Genomic DNA, 26,975 nt, shown 5'->3' with positions numbered 1-26,975 from the left:
ATGATTGTATTTGATACTTATGTTTTTCATGACATTGTTTTTGGGAAACAATATTTTATCCTTATTTAAAAATATAAAAAAAAATTGAAAAATGGGAAGTTAGAAAAGTCAACTATTTCTCTCTTACTGATTTATATCGAACTCTCATTTTTGTTGAATTGTAATTTTCAACTTTTGAATATAACTTAGGTTTCTTAAATCAACAAAAATTATTAAAAAAACCCTCTCTTTAGTTATATTGTTATTTTATAAATATTTATACGAAAGATTTTTATTAACTTGCAAACGGAACTAGTCTCCGTGGATTCGATCCACTTTCTTATTATACATTATCTTGTGTGCAATATCTAGGGTTATTTAGTTTGTTGGCACCGACAATCACTGTGCGAATCCTATCTTCTAATAATCTTCACACAGAACAATTGATTTTAATAAGAATCCACTTAACCCAATTGAAAGAGCACAAATTGTTATTCCATCTATATCCAACAGCAATCTCACATACTTGACAACAACACCACCTCTTTTGCCATCTCACCGTGTACAACTGTCCGGGCAACCTGAAAATGGAAATTCACAAGACGAATTATCAAATCAGAAGGTTGGTTAGCTTCTCGACCCCTCATCAGTTGCCTCGACCAAAACCAGTTTCGTTGAGCTTCCATACTGGGACTGAAAATCACTATATCCATGATTAAGCAATCTTTATTAATTTAACGGCATAAAGATTAAGACATCTATCTTTCAAAGAATGCCCCACACCAGCCATATTTTCAAAAGAAATGTTTTCTCCCTTTCCCACTAGTCTTTTGAAAGGATTCAGCCAATTAATTTTTCTATATTCAAACTCAATCTAAATTTGAGAAATGTTGAACCAAACACCTTTTAAAGTTCTTTTAGGCAAGGTTCCATCAAGCTTTAGATTATGAATGAATTTAACGCAAGAGAACCGAAAGGAACCGTCTTTATTTATTAGTCTCCACCATCATTTTCGAGAGAATAATCCTCATCAAGGCTCCCAGCTCCAAGAACTCCCTTATCCACCGGTTTAATAACCACTTCCCAAACAACCTAATTAAATTTTATTTTCACATTCTCACCTCTCCTAAAAAACTTGTTCTAAATTCTAATAATTTTAAACAAATTAATATCCTCTTGACAAATATTATATAATTATAGATAAGTTAAAAAGGGTAAAAGTGAAACTTAAAAGGGGCCTTAATGTAACTTCATCTAATCATTATTGAATCGGTGGCCCATAACCCTATCCCTGCACTCTATTATGGGAAAATAAATGGATAAGACTTAAGTGCTCTATTTTGGCAAAAAAAATCCACAAAATTGACATAGAAGAAAACTGTCGCTTTAAGTAATGACTGATAGATTATGTCAAAGAAAATTTGTGTTTTGCTTCTAACACGTGGCTATAAAAATAGAAAGACATTATGTATTAACTGCATACTGTCAACAGAATTTTGAAAAAAATGGAGAAGGCTTCCATGGATTCTTTACAAAAGAAACCACATGCGTTGTGCTTACCAGCCCCAGCACAAGGCCATATTAACCCCATGCTAAAAGTTGCTAAAATCCTCCATTCCAAAGGCTTTCATATAACCTTCGTTAACACCGAGTTCAACTATCAACGGCTCCTCAAATCTCAGGGCTCCGACGCCCTACATGGCCTCCCTTCCTTCTGCTTCGAGACGATTCCCGATGGCCTTCCTCCGTCACAGAACCCTGATGCCACGCAAGATGTTGAATCCTTATGCAAGTCCTTCGATAAAAATTTTATGGGTCCCTTTAAAAGTCTCCTTACCAAACTGAATGCTTCATCTTCTCCGGTGACTTGTATAGTGGCTGACGCTGTTATGGGCTTCACCCATGATGTGGCCAGCGAATTTGATATCCCCGAGATAGTTCTATGGACCAGCGGTGTTGGTTGTCTAATATGTATTCATGAGTATCCCAGTCTTTTAGAGAGAGGTTTAATGCCACGTAAAGGTAATTATACACTCAATTTCCTTCGAACATCAGATATATGTATGGATGTATGCGTTTGTACATATATACATTCATGTGCGTATGCACTTTAGTTTCTAATTTCATCAATTTTCTACAGATTCGAGTACTTTAGTAAATGGGTATTTAGATATCCCGATAGATTGTGCACCAACCATGTCTGGTTTACGACTAAAAGACATGCCTTCGTATTTCAGAAACGCCAGCTCTTTTGACGAATACATGGGTGAGTTTTTGTGTTTACAAGTAGAGAGAGCAAAAAGAGCTTCAGCTATCATCGTCAACACATTTCATGAACTAGACCATGACCTTTTGGAGATGCTTTGTTCAATATTTCCTCCATGTTATGAAATCGGTCCTTTAAATTTACTAGAGAAGACAATTGTTGATGAATCTGTAGCATCACTCAGTTCAAGTCTCTGGAAAGAAGAAGACAAATGTTTGAAATGGCTAGAATCTAAACCACCATCTTCAGTTATTTATGTGAACTTCGGTAGCCTCACAGTGATGACACATGAACACCTAGTCGAGTTTTGTTGGGGACTTGCTAAAAGCAATTGTTCGTTCTTATGGATAATACGTCCAGACCTCGTGAAGGGGGACTCTTCCGTTCTTCCAGCAGAGTTTTTGGAAGAGACAAACAGTAGAGGGATGTTGGCTAGTTGGTGCCAACAAGAACAAGTTCTAAATCATTCATCAATTGGAGGGTTTTTAACACATAGTGGATGGAATTCGACAATTGAAAGTATATCCGGTGGAGTCCCAATGATTTGTTGGCCATATCTTGGTGACCAACAAACAAATTGTTGGTCGTGTTGCAACAAGTGGGAGGTTGCCATGGAGATTGACAATGATGTAAAGAGAGAGGAAGTTGCGAAGCTTGTCATTGAGTTGATGAATGGAGAAAGAGGGAACGAGTTGAGGAAGAATGCAATCGACTTGAAGAACAAGGCCAAAAAAGCATGCGCCTCTCCTTTTGGTTCATCGATTGTTAATTTGGATAAAGTGATTCAGCTGCTACAAGCATTTACAAAATAACTCATTGTCTATGATGCATGTGTGTTTATTATATTATAGACCATTTGATTGCTCAAAGTGATCGATGTTGTGTTGTAGATGTGATTTTATTATTTTGCCTTAATTTGGAAATCTTAGAGCACTAGATATAATACCATTTTGATGTTAAATCATATATCATATCATCAATGGTGTTATAACATCAAGTGGAAAAATGATCATCATGTTGTATCTTTTTACGACACCATTTTTTTTCCATTTTATAATTTATTTTTTATTTAATTTTTGATTTTTTTTTAATTTAGACAAATATTTTTTAAATATAACATAATACATAAACATAATGTTTAAAAATTATGAATAACATATAATAATTTTTAAAGAATAAAATTAACTTAGAGACTAAATTACACATAACATCCAAATTAAAAAAAAAAAAAAAAAAAAAAAAAAAAAAAAAAAAAAAAAGTATATAACATCCAAATTCAAAAAAAAAATAAAATACAATGTTATTCGTTATCGTTATTGTTACCAAAGAAGATATAATCCGCCAAATCCTCTCGAAGTTGTCTGTGTTTATTTGAGTCATGAATGTCAACAACGCGATGCAAATAATCTGATATTCCTGGTTGAAACTGAACGTGTCTGGGCTCCGTTGGCATATAGTGTGCAATATTTCGCCCTTTATCTTCTACTACCATGTTATGCATTATGATACATGCATACATGATATATCGTAGAGTTTCTAACTCCAATGGTCGTGTTGTATGTTCGACTATATGTCACTTCGCCATCAACACTCCAAAAGCATGTTCCATATCCTTACGTGCTCCTTCTTGTCTTCTCTTAAAAAAATTGTCTCATTCTTCAACCGGGTGGCGGAACGCCTTCACGAATATAGAATACTAAGGATATATTCCATCTGTAAAGTAATATCCATATCTGGGTGTTGGCCTCCCCTTCGGTCCTCTCGACCGGATACTGCCTAGCATATCTGGGTGCTGGCCTCCCCTTCGGTCCTCTCGACCGGATACTGGGGAAACTATTTCTCCCCTCTACTACTACCACATAACATGTATCACAATATCATAATCTATCTAACATGGTTGGGTATGACTACCCCTTCGGCCCTACCGACCGAATATCTTGGGGATTATCTCCCCTTACTGTCACTAGCACATAAATACAACACAGGTAGTAGTAATCCCTTAGATGAATATCACAGAGACAATCATCTACATATAACTCCTGCTGGTGGGCGGTATTGTGGCCGTAGACCCACCACTACTGGAAGGTAACTCACCTCAAAGTAGCTGCTGATCTGATCGGAAACTGACTGTCTACTGTTGCTGCTGCGGACGCCCTCCAGCTATAATTCCCACAAAACGATCAGTCAAACACTGCTAGATGTACTTAGGGTAAAATGACCCTTTTACCCTTGACCAAGTCGAAATCCAAGTCAAAGTCAACTTCCAGTTGACTGGACTCGCCGAGTCCGCGAGTAACTCGTCGAGTCCTTCCCTTACTAATCCGGTCCTACTCGCCAAGTCCCTCTCCCCACTCAATGAGTCACCCTTGACTCACCACTTGGGACTATAGGGCCGACTCGAGTACCGACTCGCCGAGTCCGCGAGCAACTCGCCGAGTTTGAAGAACAACTCGGCGAGCTCCAGGCAATCTTCATAGGACTCGCCGAGTTGTTCATCCAACTCGCCGAGTCTAAGACCATCTTCATAGAACTCGCCGAGTTCCACTTTGGGACTCGCCGAGTTCCTCGACCCATTTCCCAAGTAGGCCAGATCTGAGACATGCAATGCTTCAAAACCACATATCTATGGTCCTAGGGCATGTTTACCACGTAAAGTTGCAAACTTTACGTGCATGCACGGCCCAATGAGCTCAAACATGCAATTCCAAGCTCTTTAAGTGGTCCTACACTCAATAGGGACCTCAATCACCTCAACCATAGAGACTTTATGCTACTAAGATGTCCTAAAGGTCCAAATCCGAAGTCCTTGCAGAACATTAACCATAAACACATAGAGATTTAGGTTCTTAGGGCTTAAAACCTCTTTTTAGGGACAAGAAGGGGGTTCAATGAACTAAAGATCAAGGTAGGAACTTTTCTACCTGAATAGAAGCCCCTCACAGAGTACATTCCGGATCTTCTTCTCTTCTTGCACTCCTTAACCTTCTCCTTCTTCTCCCAAGCTCCAAACCACCTTCACAATGCTAAAAAGATCACCTACAAGGACACAAAGGGCTAGGGTTTCGTTCTACAGACCTCTGGGAGTGCTAGGGGAAATGGAGGCTGGGTTAGATCATTTAAATAGGGTGCAAACACCCGGGTTAGGATTTTAGTCCAGACAGGGTCTACTCGCCGAGTCCCACAGGCCTACTCGCCGAGTAGACAGAGCTGATCCCGTGTCTATTCCTGCTTCTACTCGGCGACTTAGTCCTTCAACTCGCAGAGTCCAAGATTAAAATGAAATACAGAAGGAGAGTTAATAATCAAGAATACATACTAGGAACCAGGTGCTACAAATCTCCCCCACTTATTTTAGACTTCTTCCTCAAAGTCTGCTGCTCGATCCTAAAACAACTCGGGGTAATGCTCCATCATTTCTTCCACCGGCTCCCAAGTCCACTCGGACCCCTTTCGGTGCTGCCACTGCACCTTCACTAACTCCACCCTCTTGTTCCTCAGATCCTTCGACTTCTGGTCGAGGATTGCGACTGGGCGCTCAATGTAATTCAGGCTGTCATCAACCTGTATATCCTCTAATGGTACCACTGCTGAATCATCCACGAGACACTTCCGCAGCTGGGAGACATGGAAGTGTGTTGTGGATCTGGATGAGCTCAGCTGGCAGATCTATCCTATATGCCACCTTGCCCACCTGGGCTACAACCCTGAACGAACCAATGAATCTCGGGCCCAACTTGCCTCGCTTCCTTAATCGAATGACGCCTTTCCAAGGCAACACCTTCAGGAGAACCATATCCCCGACCTGGAACTCCAGGTCTGATCGACGCTTGTCGGCGTAACTTTTCTGCCGACTCTGCGCAGTCTGCAGCCTGCTCCGAACCTGTTGAATCATCTCGGTAGTCTTGAGCACCACTTCGGTGCTCCCCATAACTCTCTGACCAACCTCTCCCCAGCAAGTCGGGGTCCTACACCTCCGTCCGTACAACATCTCGAATGGAGGGCGGTCGATACTCGCGTGGTAGCTGTTGTTGTACGAGAACTCAACCAAGGGAAGATAAGTATCCCAGCTACCACCGAAGTCTAGCACACATGGCCGCAACATATCCTCCAGAGTCTGGATGGTCCGCTCGTTCTGACCATCTGTCTGCAGGTGAAAGGCGGTGCTGAAATGCAAACGAGTACCCAACTCGTCATGAAACCTCTTCCAAAACCTGGAAGTAAAACGCACATCCCTGTCCGAGATAACAGATATTGGCACCCCGTGCCGCGCCACAATCTCCCTAATATAGATATCGGCCAATTTCTCGGCCGAAATGCTCTCCTGAATCGGAATAAAATGAGCACTCTTGGTCAATCGATCCACGATGACCCAAATCGAATCTACTCCACGCGTGGTCCTGGGAAGCTTCATGATAAAATCCATCGTGATATCTTCCCATTTCCACAACGGGATGTCCAACAATCGCATCTTTCCATGCGGCCTCTAATGTTCGGCCTTGATCTTCCTGTAGGTCAATCACGGCTCGACGTACCATGCCACATCCCGCTTCATGCAGGGCCACCAATAGTCTAGGCGAAGATCCCGATACATCTTTGTCGCCCCTAGGTGAATAAAGAATCGGGATTTGTGCGCCTCCTCCATCAAGATCTGGCACACGCCTCCGTGATACGGCACCCACACCCTACAATGTAGTTTCAATAACCCCCGGCTATCATAATCGAAAGAGGTGACTTGACCCACTATTCGCTCACTCTTTCGATGCTCCTCCTTCATAGCCTCCCGTTGGGCCTCTCGAATCTGCTACAACAGAGGAGTCACCACGGTCATCCTCATGCAAACATCCCTGATCGGTGCTGCCTTGCGGCTAAGCGCATCGGCCACCGCATTGGCCTTCCCCGGGTGGTAAAGGATCTCGCAATCATAATCCTTTACCACGTCCAACCATCGACGCTGCCTCATGTTCAGATTCGGATGATCCATAAGGTACCTCAAACTCTTGTGGTTCGGGTAGATGGTACAACGAACCCCGTAGAGGTAATGACGCCAAATCTTGAGAGCAAAAACCACCGCCCCCAACTCCAAATCATACGTCGGGTATTTCGCCTCATGAGGCTTCAGCTGCCTCGAGGCATAAGCAATGACATGCCCCCTGCATCAATACTACGACCAGGCCTGAGATCGACGCATCACAATATACCACAAAATCCTCTACGCCCTCGGGCAGGGCTAAGATTGGCGCCTCGCACAATCTCTGTCTCAACGTCTCAAACACAGCCTGCTGCTCAGGTCCCCACCGAAAGACCACGGCTTTCTTCGTCAGTCGTGTCAGGGGTACGACTATCTTGGAGAAATCCTGAATGAATCTCCGATAGTATCCTGCTAATCCTAGGAAATTCCGAATCTCGGATGGAGACTTAGGAACCTCCCATCTCATCACGGCCTCGACCTTGGCCGGGTCAACTAGAATCCCGTTCTGGTTGACAAGGTGTCCTCAGAAATTGCACCTCACGCAACCAAAACTCGCACTTTGAGAACTTGGCATACAAGCTCTCCCTCCTCAGGGTCTCCAAAACCTCTCTCAGATGCTCCTAATGCTCCTTCTGTGTCTTGGAATAAACCAAGATGTCGTCAATGAAAACTATCACAGACCGACCCAGCATCGGTCTGCATACGTGGTTCATGAGGTCCATGAACGCGGCAGGAGCATTGGTGAGCCCAAACGGCATCACCACGAACTCATAATGGCCATAGCGCGTCTGAAACACGGTCTTCTGCGCATCCTCCTCTCTGGCCCTCATCTGATGATAACCCGAACGCAAATCGATCTTGGAAAACCAAGACGCTCCCTGAAGCTGGTCAAAGAGATCATCAATCCTCGGGAGTGGGTATCGGTTCTTCACCGTTACCTTGTTCAGCTCCCACTAATCTATACACATCCGATGTGACCCGTCCTTCTTTTTCACGAACAAAATCGGGGCTCCCCAGGGTAAACTGCTCGGTCGAATGAATTCCTTGTCTAATAGCTCCTGTAGCTGCGTAGACAACTCCTGCATATCAGGAGGAGCCAACCGATTCGGTGCCTTGGCTATTGGAGCCGCACCAGGAACGAGGTCAATCCTGAACTCCACCTGTCGCTCTGGAGGTATCCCAGGAAGCTCCTCTGGAAAAACATCTATGAAATCTCGCACCACCAGAACCTCACTCACCGTCACCTTACCCGCCTCCCGGGTATCCATCACATACGCGACATAACCTGTGTATCCCTGCTGAAGGTATCATCTAGCCCTCGCTGCTGAACAGACTGAGGGTCCACAGTGGGGCCTCTCGCCATGAATCACTAACTCTCCCGCACTTGGGGTCCTGACCTGCACTAGCTGCTGTGCGCAATCTATCACCGCCCCATTGGGGCTCAACCAATCCATTCCTATAATCACCTTGTTCCCACGCAACGGAATGGGAACCAAGTCCACTAGATAACGCTCCTCAAATAACCTCAAAACACAATCCTTGAACACTGCTGATGCTCGCACCGATCGATCATCGGCAATCTCTACCTCTAAAGGGCAATCCAACATGCCCGAAGACTCAGTGAACTTCTTGCTAAGCGCAAGGGAAACAAACGACCGGGTAGCACCCGAGTCGAACAACACCTGGACTAGGATACCGTTCACATGGAACGATCCTAACACACACACACACACACATATATATATATATATATATATATATATATATATATATATATATATATATATGTATATATATGTATATATATATATATATATATATATATATATATATAAACCGAGCACATATCAATATCATAACATCATAAAAATGAATGAGAAGGAACGAATCATACCCGTCACCACATCAGGTGCAGCGCGTACCTCCTCGGCGGTCAGCTGAAATACCCGGCTCCTCACCACTGGAGTCTCTGCCTTGCCCTGCTGGCCATCCGTGATCCGCAGGGTCGCTGGAGCTGGCGCCTTTACCGGCGCTGGAACTGTCAACTGGGGGCAATTGGCCTTCTTGTGGCCCCTCTGGTTGCAGTGGAAGCACAACAACTCAGACGTCTAAATAACTGCTGTCAGAGCAGTGCAATCTCTGCTAAAGTGCCCAGTCTTGCCGCACTTATAGCAGCCTGATGATCCCGACCTGCACGCCCCCTCGTGTGACTTGCTGCATTTCCTGCAGCGGCCCCGTCCTTGTTGGCCTTTCGGCCCCACATCTGATCACTTGGGCTTCTTCCCCGAAGCCCCTCCTGACTGTCCCTCTTCCACCTTCCATTTCCGGATGTGCTCCAAATCTATCTCCCTCTCCCTCACCCTGGCAATCATGGAGTCCAAGGTAGGGCAAGCTGAAAAACTAACGTGCTCCCGGATATTAGCCCGGAGCATATCATGATAGCGGGTCCTCCTCATGTCCTCGTCGCCCGTGTAATGGGGCACCAGCAGTGCCCTCTCCCGAAACTTGGCGGTGATCTCCACCACAGTCTCTGACGTCTGTCTCATGTCCAAAAACTCCCTGGCCAGCTGCTGAAGCTCAACAGCCGGCGCAAACTCTGCCCTGAATCTGGTCACAAAATCTGACCAAGTCATAGCCTCAATCGCTGAGGCTCCCAACGAGTCACCCACTGAATCCCACTAGTCTCGAGCTCGGTCTCGTAAGCACCCTGCTGCATACCTCACCTTCGACCCCTCGGGGCAGAAGCTAGTCAACTGTGTAGACTCAATGTCTGCAATCCATCATCTGGCAGCTATGGGGTCCTTCGCCCAATGAAAGTCCGGTGCACCACTGCCCCAAAAGTCCTTGAAGGACAGTGTGCGAGATCCCGACTGGCCAGATACCATGTCAATCCTGAATGCCCGGAGGCGATCCTCCATCATCTCCAATATCCCCTCCTTGATCGACCCGAAGATAATGGGGGTCGACTCAAGGATACCTCTGGTGATCTCAGACGCGATGAACTCGCGCAGCCTCTCATCTCCTGGCTCAGAACCTGATCCCGAACCCGCTCCCTCTCCTGAACTACCAACTGTTGGCCTCGGGCATAGTACCACCATTCTGAAATACAAATAAATAACAACTATTAGCGATACTGATACCCCTGGAGGGATCCCACCGACTACAAGTTCCCTGGTCTTATCTTAGCCTTCCTCGGGTCGGGTACGGATCCTCTGCTTTCAGTAGTACGGGCCCATACTACCTTCCACATCTATCCGTACCTTCCCCAAAGACCGCCTCGACTCAACCAGGTCCCTTCCACTACAGCTGATCACTACTACTCTTTATCCTAGGCTTACCATAGGAAACCTCTGACTCCACCCAACCCAGTCCTCAGCTGATGAAGGCCTCTTGGTGATGTCAATTAACTATTACCTGAATACAATCACATGTGATGAGGCTCGGATAATGCTTCGAGTAAGGGACTCATCTCTACAACGGTTAGGACTCAAACAAGAGCTACGCAATAGAGTCAAATCCAACACTCTGAGATTATTCAACCCTGATCACATGTGGCTTTACCATATTCACCTAACAGTTAACTCCCATCACTTCAAAACCCACATAGCACAAAGAAAACATCATTTGGACATAAGGAAAACAATCTCAAGCAACTCTATCCTCGTAGAGAAAACTGAACTAGCATACAATGCTAAACTCGTATTATCAGGAATAACCTAAACAGGCTACCCTACTGTTGTCTACTCAGCTCTGGCATGTAACTCTTTCATATACTGAAGCACATAAAGCAAGCACATAAGGCATCACTCCTAGATCCTTAGTCCTATTCTAGCATGCTGTTCTACAAAAACTGATAACATAAATAAACTTGTATGGGTACATTGGGGAATACTTACTTGAGCTCGGCCGGTCACGCACATCACACACTTTGTTCTTTCGTAAAACCCTTTACTTAGCCTTTTAGAAAACATTTTCTCTTTCCAAAATCTTTTAATCCCTCGATTTGAGTTCAAACACCCCCAAAGGTGTGTCCGAATCCCTCAAACCAGGGCTCTGATACCAACTTGTAACGACCCAATTTTCACGTCCAGAAATTTTGTTTTTAAAACTTTACTTAGAAAACACTAATAATTAAAACATTGTTTAATTAAACTATTTCACATCGAAAACCCAAATTTGAAATCCACAACATGTAAACAACCAAAATATCAGAGTATCAATCCCAGAATATCCTTATCTATTCTCTTAGTTATCTATAACTACTTTATTTGCTTAGACTTTAATTTCGGGACAAAATTCCCTTTAACGGGGGGATGATGTGACAACCCGAAATTTTCATTCGGTCAAACCATAAAGTCAAACACTTCAAATTATAAGTCAAGCTCATTTTTATTTGTTGTTATCAAATTTAAAGTTCGTTTGATTATTCTGATAATTATTCTTCAAACAAACGGGTGAAAGGACGTGTCGTCTTGAGTCCGCAAGTACCACGTAGTTAGGAAATTCACGGCCAAACTTTTATGTTTGGGCCGTAAATCCTTCCAAAACCGCAAACTCACACCTTAAGCATGATTTTACTCCCCAAAACACCTCACTTCTTACTTGCAATCTCAAGAGCAAACTCCAAACATTCTCAACTACCATCCCGTCTTTCACCCGATTTCCCGAAAACGTAAGTACTTCTTGGCTTGATTTGTTGTTATATCATAACAACTAGTGATTATACATCATTTCATCCATTCAATTTATGGTTTTCATTAGATCTTCAAAACACCAAGAACACACACTAGTGTTCTTGGACCTTAAACACCCAATCGAGCTTCGATCTTGTAAGTGCACTTGCTATAGCTTCTTGTATGCTTAGTATGACCCTTATAACACTTGAACATCATCAAGAAACCATAGAATAAAGGAGTTTATGTCCAAGGATGATCTTGGGCCGTAAACCCCTTTCAAGGTGGTAAATTGGACCTTAGCTCCTTCTTATGCCTTGGATGCCAACCTTGAACCCTCCTATAAGAGTTTTTGACCTTAAACAACAATAAAAACATGTCCCTAAGAGATTTTACAACCATGAACACATAAGAATACGGTCATTTGGCTGTAAACTCCAAAAGGTGGTCTTATTATGCCCTAATGCTTTCCTAAGGCTTAGACTTGATCATTTGATGCCCAATCATGACTTGTAATACCTCAAAACACAATTTGGCACATTTTACCATGCGTTTACGGCCCTAAACTCATGGGGAAATGGTCATGGGCCGCAAACTCCATAAAGGGGTGGTTCATGGGCCATAAACTCCAATACCATGTCATACAACCCTTAGGAGCAACCCTTTCGTACCTATAGCACTTGAATCAAAGTGTTTCTATGATCTAGGGTGCCTTAACCTGATTAATTAGTTATTAATTAACTAATTATATACATATATGTTTGATTATATGTTAACTAGGACCATTGTGTGTGTTCAAGTCCTCACTTGACACTTAGAACCTTGTCCGACACTTCCAAACGATCCGCTTACTATAGGTGAGTTCATACCCCTTAATTAACCTTTTTAAATGTTCTTAAATGTTTTTAAATGCTTTATGGGGGGATACAAGTTGAAACATGCTAGTTATTAAATCAATCACATGTGATTAATAACTAGCATGCAAATAGATTTACTACACTTTTAGCGGTTTTACCAAACAAATTACTTCAAATGACTTTCCAAAACATTTTTACTAGTTTAGAACTCTTTATCAAACTGTCTTACATACTAAATGTTTCTTTTCCAAACCCTGTTACAATTGTGTTTCCAAAACAAAGGATTCATTATACTTTAAACTGTTCTTATCAAATAAACTGTTTTACAAACTGACATCAAGTCACCTTTTCTTAGTTCTTAAACTCTTCAAAGGTTTTTACAAAACTTCTTTTATACTTTGATATTGTCAATTGCATGCCTAGATATGTATAGTTATATAAGTAATGTTTGAAGGACTTAGGAAGGCTGACCCGCCTTATTTCCTTTTCCCCGTTGGGATGTGGTCTGGTAGGGTATCCGTCTGAAGGTCGTTTAACTATTAATTATATATCATGTGTACATATATAGTCATAAAGGTTCTTCCAGTCAATTCAATACCCTTGGGTAGCAAGGGTATACTTCCATGTTTATACGTACAAGTTATATTACTAGTAAGCTACAATAGGCATAGTTTAGGGTTTTACTAATACTAATACTAGAACAATGAAACATATAAAGAGTCGGTTCATACATGATTCATAACTTATAGTGATGAGAAACAAACATAATACATAGTGATGAGAAACAAACATAATACTTAGTGATGAGAAACAAACATAATACATAGTGATGAGAAACAAACATAATACTTAGTGATGGGAAACAAACATAATACTTAGTGATGAGAAACAAACATAATACATAGTGATGAGAAACAAACATAATACATAGTGATGATAAACAAACATACATGCTAGACAGAGGAAGAACACACAATACAACTTGCACATACATTACATATACATTACATTCAGTTATGTGAGCTATTAAACGGGTCATGGCACTATCTTCCATGACCATTTTTGTATCCATAATCTCCTTAATTAGGGAGCGTATGAGTTTTCGTATAGATCTATACTCGATTGACTATCCTACACCTTGCTGCTCGCTACAATGGGACTTGCAATTCTACAGGTGCCAAATGTCATTTCTTACGACATCTTACATCATCGTTTTACTATTGAGTTGGTAGCAGGATACAGGCCGATCACATGTTACTTTAAAATTCATTTGGTTTACGGTAGTTAGTACAGTAATAGTCACTTATTATAAAACTACAGTACATTATTATTTCCCCATTACATTCACTTCGTGAACATTCACACGATGCACGATAATGTAAATCTATATTTTTGGTTAATGAAAGTTAGACTAGGGAAAATAGACACTCTTACAATAAACACAGTTAGATACTAGATGCCTTGGTAGAAGGCTACTTTCAGTAGGAAGCATAGGGTTTTCTAGGTTATTCAAAACTTTCACATACTCATACTTACAAATACAGTCTTACAAATACATTATTAAAAATACAGACACTAAAATACTTATGATCTCACCAGCTTTAAAGCTGATACTCTCTTTGAAAATAACTTATATGCTCAGGTCAACAGTAGACAGGTACTGATGCAAGGTTTAGAGAAGATGGAGTTCGTTCAAGACTCATCTTTCATTTTGATTCATACTTTAGTGTATATTAAACATGTCAGAACACTTGTATTAAAATTATATTATTAATGCAATGGATGATGTTGTTGCCTGTTTACTACTATTCATTGTTGTGATACTGTACATAACGTCCTCTGCCCCAGAACGTTTCCGCCGTTCTCGGTTTTGGGGTGTGACATATATGCCCTAAATAAACAAGGAAATATCATATTTACCCTAACTAATATATATATATATATATATATATATATATATATATATATATATATATATATATATATATCTTAAATGAACAACCATAATATCATATTTGCCCTAATTTTAAATCTTAATACTTTTATAATCAGTAATTGGTATTTAAAATCATTTTAATTATAAAAAACAAATAAATTGACCATAATAACCCTTTCCAAACACATTACCAAAGCCCTACGTTGATGAAAGATGCAATCCACACACATCGCCTCCATGATTCTTGCCACGTCATCATCTGCACCACAAAAAACCTCGATTGATCGTAGCCAATTAGCGATTTTGATCATTAGTGGCTTGACACTAGGTGATATGTCATTCATATATCTAGTGATTTCATCTTTGGATTCTTGATTATACCTGCATGGAGTGTGATAATACATGTGTGTAGTGTGTTTTATGTGATTATACACGTGTGTCGAGTGTTTCAATACCATTGATGGTTGTGTGGGGTGTTTATATGTCATGAATTATCTATTTTATTTTTGAAAACTGAAGCTTTTTAATGTACATTAATTACACAAATTATGACCCATACAAACCTGTTATACATACGTTCATGCATAATAACACAAAAACAACTAATTGCTTTAAAGATCTTTGTCACGCTAAACATTTTGTTTTTTGAAAACTAAAGCCTTTTAATGTACATTAATTTCAATAAGTGTCGTTATTAAGTTTTGAGTCTTCAACTATAAGCAATTGACTACTTTATAAACCTAATCAAGCCAATATTACATTACATCTATTGATGGATATGTATTATTTCTACAAAGGCATGTATCAACGGTTTAAAGGAAACCCTTTGTCTTCTTTGATTAAGGCTCTTATGGCCATGCGTACCCCAAATTTCAGATTATGCCTTTTTATTCTAGAAACTGTAGAAGTGGATGAGTAGTTCATGACTCTTAAAGTTCTTTCCCACTATGATGAGGCTGCCGAATTTTCTCAATTTTATGATAAAGCTACTAACAACATAATATTCTAGATGTTTAAGATTATTAGTTTTTTTAGAGATGTTAATGTATATTAATGTTTTGCTTATTTTTTAAGATTTTTTTACCAAGATCGAGAATTGATAGATGGAAGATACTTTTGACATTATCCTTGACAACACCTCGAAACCGGTATCAGAAAATATGGTCGAGTCTTCAATAAGCGATTACGTTCCTGCAAGTATACCAATGGGCAAGTACAAGCTAAAATTAAAATACGATGGTTTCTTTCGGTTAGCGAAGAACACTTGTAAGAAAAATATATTGCTTTGGCTCTCAACAATGCATCCACATAGACACATGGTCATACAATTTGAGTCAACTAAACAAAGAAGTTATAAAGCGTTATTCATCAAAGAACAATCCAAAATTTTCAATTTCCTATGTTGATAAGTGTGCATCAGGCCAATCCTTTATTGAGCTTGATTCTGATGAGAAGTTCATGGATATGCTTAATATGTATGAAAAAGAGAAACAAGTAACCATTAACATCACAACAGAGAATAACCACAACTCAAATAATCACTATGCGCATAACCATTTATGTGACAACATAGATGAACCCCATGATGATTCAGATTACTGTCCTAGTGAAGAAAGCTATTATAGTCACCTTAGTTCTGAGAATGATGACAAGCCAACAACTGATGAAGAAAAAGCTTACTCTTTTAGTAAGAATACTCTATGCATGAAAGTTGCCAAAAAATTTGAAAATGTGGTTGCTTTTCGGAGAGCTTTGAACGATTACGCAATCATAAATGAGTTTGACTACTATATTCAAAAAAGTGACCCGACACAATTCACAGCAAGGTGTGAAAACATAGATTGCAATTGGAGAATTTATGCGTCTGTCATACAAGATGGTATTACCTTTGAAGTAAGTACATACCTAAGTTATTTTTAACATGATTTCCAACTAAAATATATTTATATATGTTCATTTAGTTATTGTGCAGGTTAGGAAACTTGAATAAGGACATACTTGTACTCGAAGTAACATGGGTGGTAATAAGCGTGCCACTCAAGGATGGATTGCAAATATAGTTACTGAAAAGTTGAAGTCTGATGGGGACATTTCTCACATGGAGCTTAGAAAAGTGGATTATGAAAACCTACAATGTTAACGTACCATACCTGAAAGTATTTAAAGGGAAAGAGCAAGCATATACTAATATGCATGGTAAATGGGAAGACTCTTTCATGAAGATGGATGCATTTAGGGAAGAATTGCTAAATTGGAACCAAGGAAGCATTGTCGAAATTGACTTTGATGTAGTTGGTGGCAAGAAACGCTTCAAAAGGTTTTTTATTTCTCTGGACGCTTATTCGAGATGGTTTCTTGTTGTTGTCTCCCTTATATTAGTCTTGATGCTTGCCATTTAAAAGGAAAATTCAACGGTGTATTGGTCGTGACAACTAGTGTTGACGCTAACAATTTCATCTTCTCGATAGCCTATTATGTGTTTGAATCAGAGAACACACAATCATGGACATGGTTCCTTGGATCACCTCAAAAAGAAATTAGGACACCAAGTGGTCTTGTTATCTCATTAGACATGCAAAAAAGGTTAGAACTTGCCATCATGCATGTTTATCCTAATGTTGAGCATAGAGAATGTATACGATCCTTAAATAGCAATTTCAAGAAACATTTTCATGGTAAATTCTTCAGTAATAAACTATGGAGGGCTGTAAAAATCTACTTGCCTACCAAGCATGATAGATTATTGAAGGACGTTGGTGATTTAAGTCAAGACGACATCACATATCTAAATACCAACCACAAAAAGGTATGGAGTAGAAGCAAGTTTCGCATAACTTCGAAGTGTGATTATGTCACTAATAATATTTCAGAATCATTTAATTCTTGGATTGGTGTATTGCGCTATCAACCCGTGCTTGATCTACTTGACGCAATTAGAGAAAAACTTATGAAAATATTTGATAAGAAAAGAATGTTAGTGAACAAATGGAATGGTACATTGGTTCCTATTGTTAAGAATCATGTTAACGACATTTCAAAGGTAAGTATGTTAAATTATAATTGAATTACATATCTATAATCATCTTAACAATATCTTTTTTATGTAGAACTTGGGTGAATATGAAGTTTGTAGAAGTTGCGACAATAAAGCTGAAGTGAAATGCAAGGGACAACGATGGGAGGTCTACCTAAATGAAAGAAAAAGCAATTGTCAGGTGTGGCAAGTTACGGGCCTTCCATGTGTACACGCAACAACTTTTATTTCTTTTACGAGAGATGTTAATTGTGACAAACATGTTGATTCGTGTTGCACTATAGAGAAATTCAAAGAAGCATATGCTTTTTAAATTTCTACGATGCCTCGAGTGGATGAATGGATGCAAAAAGATGGGGAGAAAATATATCCACCTATTATCAAACGCCCGGTTGGACGGACCAAAAAAATAGGATCAAATCGTCAGATGAGTCGAAAAGAAGACACAAGTATCCATGATGTGGGGAGTACGGACATCATGAAAAGACATGCAAGAACCCCGCACTTCAATATTTAGATCCAAGTGAAACATCAATCTCAAGAAAAAAGAACCGGTGTCCGTGATAGTTGGTTGTTTTCAGTAGTTTTAATTGTTAGTTAAAGTTATTTTGTTTTTTGAAAACTTTGTAAAGTTGTTTGAGACACACAAGGTTAAGTGTCAACTTGAAAAAAGATATGTCGTTAGTTTTAATTTTTTTAAACTTGGTAAACTTGTTTATTAGTTGAATTTGCTTGATTTCTTGTTCTTAGATGTAGTATTTTTGATTTTTTGCGCATATATATATATATATATATATATATATATATATATATATATATATATATATATATATATATATATATATATATATATATATATATATATATATATATATATATATATATATATCGATGGTTTTTCTCATAGACTAATAGGTTAATAATTAATTTTATTGTTGTCATTTCTCAACTTTATTATTTATCTTTCTAATTAAAAATGTAATCACAAACATATAAAATAACATCTTAATGGATTAAAACACTTTTATTTATATTAATTTATAAAATGATCATTTTAGGTAAATATGAAATTTCGACAATTTAAGAGCAGATATTATATTTCATTGTTTATTTAGGATATATATGAAATTTCCCTATAATTATAATACTTTCACAATAAATTAAATTTCACTTTGTTAAAGTTCAAAATCTAACAAATCAAGGAACTAAAATACTAAACAACTAAAATACACAAACGATATTCCTAAAAAACTATGTCAAAATGCTAGTTCGCAGTCGTTATTATTAAACACAAATAAAAACGTAATCATCAATGAGAAATTAAGTTAGTAAATTACAAATTATGTTGTTCAAACTCCAAAAAAATTGAAATCGGTCTTCAATATCCTCCTCTCTATAGAGCCCAATTAATATTAATTAAACATTTATAAGTTTGATACATGGAAAATAAATCTAACATCAAATTAACAAAGACAAATGCCAATTGGATTCACTGAATAAAAACATTTTCACCAACATCGAAAATCGTTTAAAAAAATCATTGATTCTCAATGGGAATTCCGAATTCAGAAATTGGCAGAATCAATGTAGAATAAAAATATCATGTACATATTTTTAAATTGGAGTACCTGATTCTTCACATCAGTAACTACACCATGATCTCTCTAACTGAAATCACTGGAAGATTCATTTGTCGGAAGGATCGGAGCCTCTTTGGCTTCAGTAGGGAACCTAAGACGAGATCTCAGTCCGAGATGCTTTCAGAATTTCAATGTAGTCATGCCTCCATGGGAAAATTGCAACGAAGGGCTGATGTCGTTGGAAGGGAGCCGCCGATCGGGGACATATGTCGTCGAAGAAGAGGGTGAACGAAGCTGGAAAATTGGGTGAAATGGAATTAGGGTTGAATAACGAAAGGTAAATGTCGTACGGGATTTATGTAAGTGTTTAAGAATTAATTATGTTACTATAATTAAAAAGAGAAAACTTATTAATATACTTTATCAAATGATTGGTCTAAAATTGGTTTGGTTAATAATGGATCAGTTATCCTATAAAACCAAAACCAAACCGTTTTTTGTCGGCTAACAAAACCTAGAAACATAATCATTGGTTTTAAAACTGGTTCAGTTATTATGGTCCATTTTTATTGGTTAATTTGCTTTTGGTTCGATTTTTTGGTTATCATGTTCAAGAAAAATCTCACTTACAACCATATGCGAGTATTTGGATGTCTTGCATAGGAAGAGATAAATTTAAGGTGAGGGGGAGATCATTGGTCTTCATTGGTTACCCTCAAGGTCAAAAAGGTTATCATGTTTATGACTTGGTTGATGGGAAAATAAATGTTTCTTGAGATGTGTTGTTCATAGAAAACAACGTTCCTTTCATGAATATTGTAACATCCCAGAATAGCAAGAGTAGAGTTGAAGGACTAAAAGTGTAATTTTGGAAGGGCAACTCGGCGAGTCCATGGATGGACTCGTCGAGTAGGGTCGCGACTTTAGTCGCGAGTCAAGTGGCCTACTCGGTGAGTCCAAAGATGGACTCGGCGAGTAGGTGCTGAGTGGAGGAAACCTTAAATCCGGGGAATGAGCCATATTTAAAGAACATTATATCCTCTCCCCAGCCTCTTTGATCCCCCTTGAAGTCCAGAAACCCTAGAAAGCATGATTGAAGAGGATTGGAGTGCATTTGGAGCTTGGGGAGGTGTTTGTTGAAGAAATCTTGAAGGAGAAGAGGCTTGGATCAAAGGGCTTTGCTTGGATTCGAGTTTCATTGCAGTTGGGGAATTCTTTTGAGGTAATATCTCGTTCTTGGGCTATCACTCATATGGATTCATCATTTTGGAGTTTATGGGGAGATTATCTTTGTATGTTTTAGAGTTTGGAGGATAGATCTGAGGTTGCTACCTCAGATCTGGGTTGGGGAAGGCCTAGAGAGCATTAAAGTCCCTGTGTTTGAGTGCTTAGGGAAGATATCATGTCCCAAACCCTAGCTCTAAAGTGAATGAGGCCTAGATCTCTTTGGATTCACGTAAAGTTTGCCACTTTATGTGATGGATGGATTGTAGGAGGCTAGATATATGTTTTGGATCAATTGCATGGCCTGGAATGCTTCTGAATGGATTCAGACTGGTGGTACCCGGCGAGTCACATGGGTGGACTCGACGAGTTGCTTGAAGATAAGCTGGAACTCGACGAGTTGGATGAACAACTCGGCGAGTAGGTTGAAGATAGCCTTAGACTCGGTGAGTCTGTTCTTGGACTCGGCGAGTCTTGTCGAAGAGTCCCAACATTTTCTTGTTGAGTCGAGAATCGGTGAGTCGAGGGATGACTCGGTGAGTTGGGTGCGAGTGGACTCAAAGTTGTTGGACTCGGCGAGTCTCAGGGTGACTCGTCAAGTTAGGTCGCGAATTGAGGGAAGTTCTAAGCATAGGGACTCGGCGAGTCATCAGGTCGACTCGGCGAGTAGAGTCAGTCAGGGGTTGACTATGACTTTATCTATGGTTGACCAGTTGTCTTCCAGGGGTATTTTGGTAATTAAGGGTATATTTTGAGTTGAGTGTTTTGGTGTTCAGTGGCGGAGTTCGTGTCGGAGTCCGGAGCAGCAGGATCTTATCCTTTCAGCCGGCAGTTTCGAGGTGAGTTATCCTCACTATATCAACAGGGTCTAAGGAACCAAGGTCGGCCCTTTTATCGGATTGAGATCCGGGTATCTGTTGTTATGTTATTGCTTTGATATGTTTGCATCCTAGTAGTTAGGATGGTATTCGTTAGAGACCTGGTTAAGGTCGGTATCCTGGTATGTAGGGTGAGGCTATGCTAGTGACCGGTTAGGTCGGTATCCTGTTAGAGTATGTTGTGATATGTGATCTGCTAGATCGGTTGCCTGAATTTGATTAGTTATGTGATTGTTTGTTTATGTGCACATGGTTGTTTGGATTGGAGTTGGGTTGAGGCGGGTCCTACTTCGTGCTGTAGGCCAGGATACCCAGGGCGGACCAGTTATTCCGAAGGCCCTGTAAGCGGTCCGGATAGGTTGTAGGCCCCACGAGGACGGACCAGACGTGCCGAGGCTTGGAGAGTGGACTAGGCCGACTGAAGGCCCGATGCAGGCGGACCAGTCATACTGTAGACTCAGAGAGTGGACCAGGTGAGTTGAAGGCCCAGTGCGGGCGGACCAACTACACTGCAGACTCGAGGGACAGGATTGGACACGGAGGGTGGACCAGGTGGACTGAAGGCCAGACAGGGCGGACCAGTCCCACAGTAGACCCGATATGCATGGCTGTTCTGTGATTCGTTATGAGATAGCATGTTACGTGTATGGTATATGTGGTTGGTATTTTGGGGGTATCTCACTAAGCTTTCGGGCTTACAATTGTGGTTTAATGTTTTTCAGGTTCTTCAGGAGACTGTGGCAAGGGGAAGGTGTGATCATACCGCTCCTCATGATTTTGTAGCAATGAGATTCTGGGAATACTCTAAATGATTTCTATTGGAAACCTTTTTGTAATAATTTAATAAAATCGGATTGTTTTTGAAAAATTTAAATTGGTTGGATTTTTCGGTCATTACAAGTTCATACACGTAACATGCTATCTCATAACGAATCACAGAACAACCATGCATATCGGGTCTACTGTGGGACTGGTCCGCCCTGTCGGGCCTTCAGTCCACCTGGTCCACCCTCCGTGTCCAATCCTGTCCCTCGAGTCTGCAGTGTGGTTGGTATTTTGGGGGTATCTCACTAAGCTTTCGGGCTTGCAGTTGTGGTTTAATGTTTTTCAGGTTCTTCGGGAGACTGTGGCAAGGCGAAGGCATGATCGTACCGCTCCTCATGATTTTGTAGCAATGGGATTTTGGGAATACTCTAAATGATTTGTATTGGAAACCTTTTTGTAATAATTTAATAAAATCGGGTTGTTTTTGAAAAATTTAAATTGGTTGGATTTTTCGGTCGTTACAAGTTGGTATCAGAGCCTTGGTTTGAGTGAATTGGAGTAACACTTGTGTGACTCCAGTCTCAAATTGAGAAGGGTTTTCAAAAGATAATTTAAAATGGTTTTCAAAATAAGTAAAGGAGGACGCGGAGGTACGATCAGCCGGAGCCAGTAAGTAACCCCAAAATACCATACATGATAATTGTTTTATTGATCTTTGATAGAACAACATGCTAGAGTTAGGCTAGGGATCTTCAGGATTTCTTGATGTGTTGCCTGATTTATGATGTCTGCTAGCCTAGGGTTTTCTTACGAGAGATTTCTAGTGTTCCTCTAGCTGTGAGGATAGAGCGTTGTTATGTATGTTTTCGCTAGGGTGTTGTGGAAGTACTTCATACAAATATGGGTAGGTGTGGAAGGTAGTATGGGCCCGTACTACTGAAAGCACATGACCCATACGCGTATAAAGGAAACCATGACCTCTAGGGTTGGGTTGAGAGTTGGTTCCCGGGATAGTGGGAAGTGCCTGAGATTTTTGGTGGTTTATTTTCAGTATGGAGATTTCAGGGCATGCTGGGAGTGGATCCAGGTCAGGATCAGGAGCAGGAGAGGGAGTTCCGGGTGGGTCCGTACCGCCCGAGGTTGTCGGTCAGATGAGTACGCGTGAGTTGGATGCGAGGATTCGTGAGATCCTGCATGATGAGGTTGCTGCATTATTTCGAGCTGAGCTGTCGGAGTTGTTTGGGTCGATCAAGACCGCCATGGTGGAGTATTTTGATAAGCCCTATGCAGCTCTCACGGAGACGACTGTCGTAGCGGCTAAAGTGGCTGTAGCAGCGGCAGGGGGAGGAGCTAGTAGAGGTTTTTAGTATCGGGACTTCGAGAATGCGAAGCCTCCCACCTTTGATGGAGTTCAGGATCCGATCATTGCTATGAGATGGTTATCAGACGTGGAGGGATGTTTCTTCACATGTTCATGCCCTGCAGATCAGAGGGTGAGGTGCGATCTGAACCTATTAAGGATTGGGGCAAAGGATTGGTGGAGGTTGACCACGGGGTCATATTCGGATGCGTAGAGGGTTGCGGTTTCTTGGGATCAGTTCAGAGAGATGTTCAGCACTCGTTATGTTCCGCAGGTCGATAGGGAGAGGTTGGCTCAGGAGTTCCTTGAGCTGAAGCAGGAGTCGGAGTCGGTGACGGAAATCACCAGGATGTTTACTAAGAGGGCGATGTTTTGCCCTGAGTTCGCTTCAGAGCAGGCTCAGATGTCTCGATATCTAAGTATGCTAAAGAGGGACATCAGACAGTTTGTGTCTGCACAGAGGTGCGAGACCTTGTTGGAGTTGCAGGAGGACGCCAGGCGGCGTGAGTTAGAGATTAAGTTGCAGTTGCGTGAGCTGAGGCAAGCTCCGGTTCAGTCGCAGCCGGCGACGAAACGGTCTAAGACCATTGATTCCAGGATGGGAGATCAGGGCAGCCACATTTGTGGAAAGTGTGGGAGGAGTCACGCCGGAGTTTGTAGGTCCGGTGGTACATGCCGCAAATGCGGAAAGGAGGGACACTATGCGAGGTATTGTCGGCAGTCAGTGCCAGTTCGGGATTTGAGGATATGTTATCATTGTCATCAGGTTGGACACTTGAGGGTCAACTGTCCACAGCTTGCTGCAGGAGCGGTGCAGGCTCCAACACCGGCCACGTAGAGGATCACAGGTGGAGGTCAGGGTGGAGCGGAGCCCCCAAGGGCTTAGGGTCGTGCTTTTCATCTTGCAGCGGAGGAGGTTCGCGCAGTGCCGGATGCAGCTGCGGGTATGTTTCTTTCTTGTTGTGTTGTTTATTATGATTATTGTGAAGTATCGTTTATCTGCTAGTCTCGTTGGGTGGTTTTCGTTTTGGTATTTGTTGATCCTTGAGGTTTTGTCATGGGTATGGGTTAGTATTTCGAATTTTCGCTGGTTATCTTTTGTGAGGATTATTGGTGGATGCGACGTTGGTTTGAATGTCGGGTAGCATCTGCAGTCTGAGGAATAGATATTTGAAGATAGGGTTCCTTTCGAGCGGGATGAGCGGTGTGGAAATGTGTTTTTGCGAAGGTTGCTAGTGCTAGTGGGAATCAGTTTAAGTGTAAATGTTGGTTTTGGTGCAAGGTTATCTTGTAAGGTCGGTGATAGTGACCGGGGGTTGGTAGTCAGTGCCTTAAGTGGGGGAGAAATTGGAGAGGACTCCGGAGGATCGACGAGTATAAAAGGTTGTTTACCTGCATGGAATTCAGTAGTGTCTCGGTCAGCCAAGGGCATTGGTTGGTATGAGTAAATGGCAGGCGTACGGGGTGGGTTACAGACCAAGAGTTTGATTGTGCAGGGCCTGGGATCGGGTCAGGATCGAGTATGTATGATGGAGATAGAGTTCGGAACCCTAGGGGGGCTAGAACAGTATGCATGGGAGGTTTTCCCGGAGAGGTAACTCGGAATGTTGATTGCTAGTTGAGCGGTCCGGATAGACTAAAAGCCAATGGGCGTACCAGTCAGGTTGAAGGCTCGGTTAACGATCCAGCTAGACTGAAGGCCCTGGAGGGCGGTCCAGGTCTGCTGAAGGTTATGAGAGTGGTCCAGTTTGACTGAAGGCCTGGTAAGGCGGTTCAGTCATGCTGAAGACTCTGCATATGTCGTTAGATCAGTGCGAGGTAATGGATTGAGTATGTCGCGATATGTTGGCGTTGCAAGGTCTAGCCCCGGATATTGATCGCACTCAGTAGAGGTAGTGCACGGATTTGAGAGTCTTCTCGGGTGGATTCAGAGTATGTATGGTGCATGGGATAGAGGTTATGCTATAAAGAGGTAGTATAGCGTTGGGTGAGCACCGTAGTACTTGTCGTGGTGACAAGGCGGTCGAGTGGTTTTCTTTGGTAAGGAAAAAAGGGAGGAATATAATTCCAAAGGGGAGTGAAAATTCGCGGAAGTGAAAGCGGCAGTGTAGAGTTATGATCAGAGTGGTCCGACGGTGATCATTGAGCAGCATGTACGGCGGCGGTTTGGGATGACATCATGAGGGGATGTCTGTTGGGGTCGCTGAAGGGATTTCCAAGGCTGTAAAGTCAAGAGTCTCGTAAGCGATGCAGATATGGGGTTTTGGATTCCCAGCTTGATTTCGGTAAAGGATTTGTGTATCAGTGGTTCATCCTGAGGGATGTATTGAGGGTCGTCAGAGTGATGGGTTTCCTAACCTAAAGGTGCTAGAGCTAGTTTAGCATGTGCATGCGATTGCAAGAAGAGAACCCATGGGAGTTACTCTGAAGAGTGTGTCTTTCTGTCAGCATGGTATGGATAGAGTTGGATTCGGATCGGGAATCGGGTGGTGCATGGTTATTTATAGCTCATATGAGTCGAGTAATGGTTGTGATTTGGAGCAGTGCTGCATCATGAGTGGTACTCAGTTGTTGTGTGTGGTTATCAGAGGGTAAAGCCGGTGCCCGGTTTGAGACGGTGGTCAGGACATCGCAAGGAAGGAGAAAGTGAGTTCGAGTTTCGATGGGTATGCCTTGAGGGACCTGGTCCCGTTAAGGCCAGGTGGCATGTTGTGGGAGTATTTTTTTTAGAGATGAGTTGTCGTAGGCTTCGAGGACGAAGCCTAATTTAAGTGGGGGAGAATTGTAACATCCCGGAATAGCAAGAGTAGAGTTGAAGGACTAAAAGTGTAATTTTGGAAGGGCAACTCAGCGAGTAGGGTCGCGACTTTGGTCGCGAGTCAAGTGGCCTACTCGGCGAGTAGGTGCTAAGTGGAGGAAACCCTAAATCCGGGGAATGAGCCCAATTTAAAGAACATTATATCCTCTCTGCAGCCTCTTTGATCCCCCTTGAAGTCGAGAAACCCTAGAAAGCGTGATTGAAGAGGATTGGAGTGCATTTGGAGCTTGGGGAGGTGTTTGTTGAAGAAATCTTGAAGGAGAAGAGGCTTGGATCAAAGGGCTTTGCTTGGATTCGAGTTTCATTGCATTTGGGGCATTCTTTTGAGGTAATATCTCGTTCTTGGGCTATCACTCATAAGGATTCATCATTTTGGAGTTTATGGGGAGATTATCTTTGTATGTTTTAGAGTTTGGAGGATAGATCTGAGGTTGCTACCTCAGATCTGGGTTGGGGAAGGCCTAGAGAATATTAAAGTCCCTGTGTTTGAGTGCTTAGGGAAGATATCATGTCCCAAACCCTAGCTCAAAAGTGAATGAGGCCTAGATCTCTTTGGATTCACGTAAAGTTTGCCACTTTATGTGATGGATGGATTGTAGGAGGCTAGATATATGTTTTGGATCAATTGCATAGCCT

General features: G+C 41.4%; 2 protein-coding genes across 2 annotated transcripts; both read left to right on the top strand.

Moving 5' to 3' along the window:
- Window positions 1-1,422: 1,422 nt before the first annotated feature.
- On the top strand, window positions 1,423-3,114 carry LOC145003394 (7-deoxyloganetin glucosyltransferase-like). The gene is made up of 2 exons (XM_078962522.1): window positions 1,423-2,001; window positions 2,120-3,114. The coding sequence occupies exons 1-2, from the start codon at window positions 1,485-1,487 to the stop codon at window positions 3,055-3,057; spliced, it is 1,455 nt and encodes a 484-aa protein (XP_078818648.1). The 5' UTR covers window positions 1,423-1,484; the 3' UTR covers window positions 3,058-3,114.
- Window positions 3,115-16,761: 13,647 nt separating this feature from the next.
- LOC145003047 (uncharacterized) lies at window positions 16,762-18,127 on the top strand. Its single transcript, XM_078962207.1, has 4 exons — window positions 16,762-16,997; window positions 17,060-17,720; window positions 17,788-17,895; window positions 17,999-18,127. The coding sequence occupies exons 1-4, from the start codon at window positions 16,762-16,764 to the stop codon at window positions 18,125-18,127; spliced, it is 1,134 nt and encodes a 377-aa protein (XP_078818333.1).
- The last annotated feature ends 8,848 nt before the right edge of the window (window positions 18,128-26,975 follow it).

This window comes from Lactuca saligna, chromosome 6 (genome assembly GCF_052625555.1).
Source record: "Lactuca saligna cultivar CGN05327 chromosome 6, ASM5262555v1, whole genome shotgun sequence".
Classification (NCBI taxonomy): domain Eukaryota; kingdom Viridiplantae; phylum Streptophyta; class Magnoliopsida; order Asterales; family Asteraceae; genus Lactuca; species Lactuca saligna.
The sequence above is the reverse complement of the archived record's forward strand: the minus strand, read 5'-3'. Positions and strand labels throughout refer to the sequence as shown.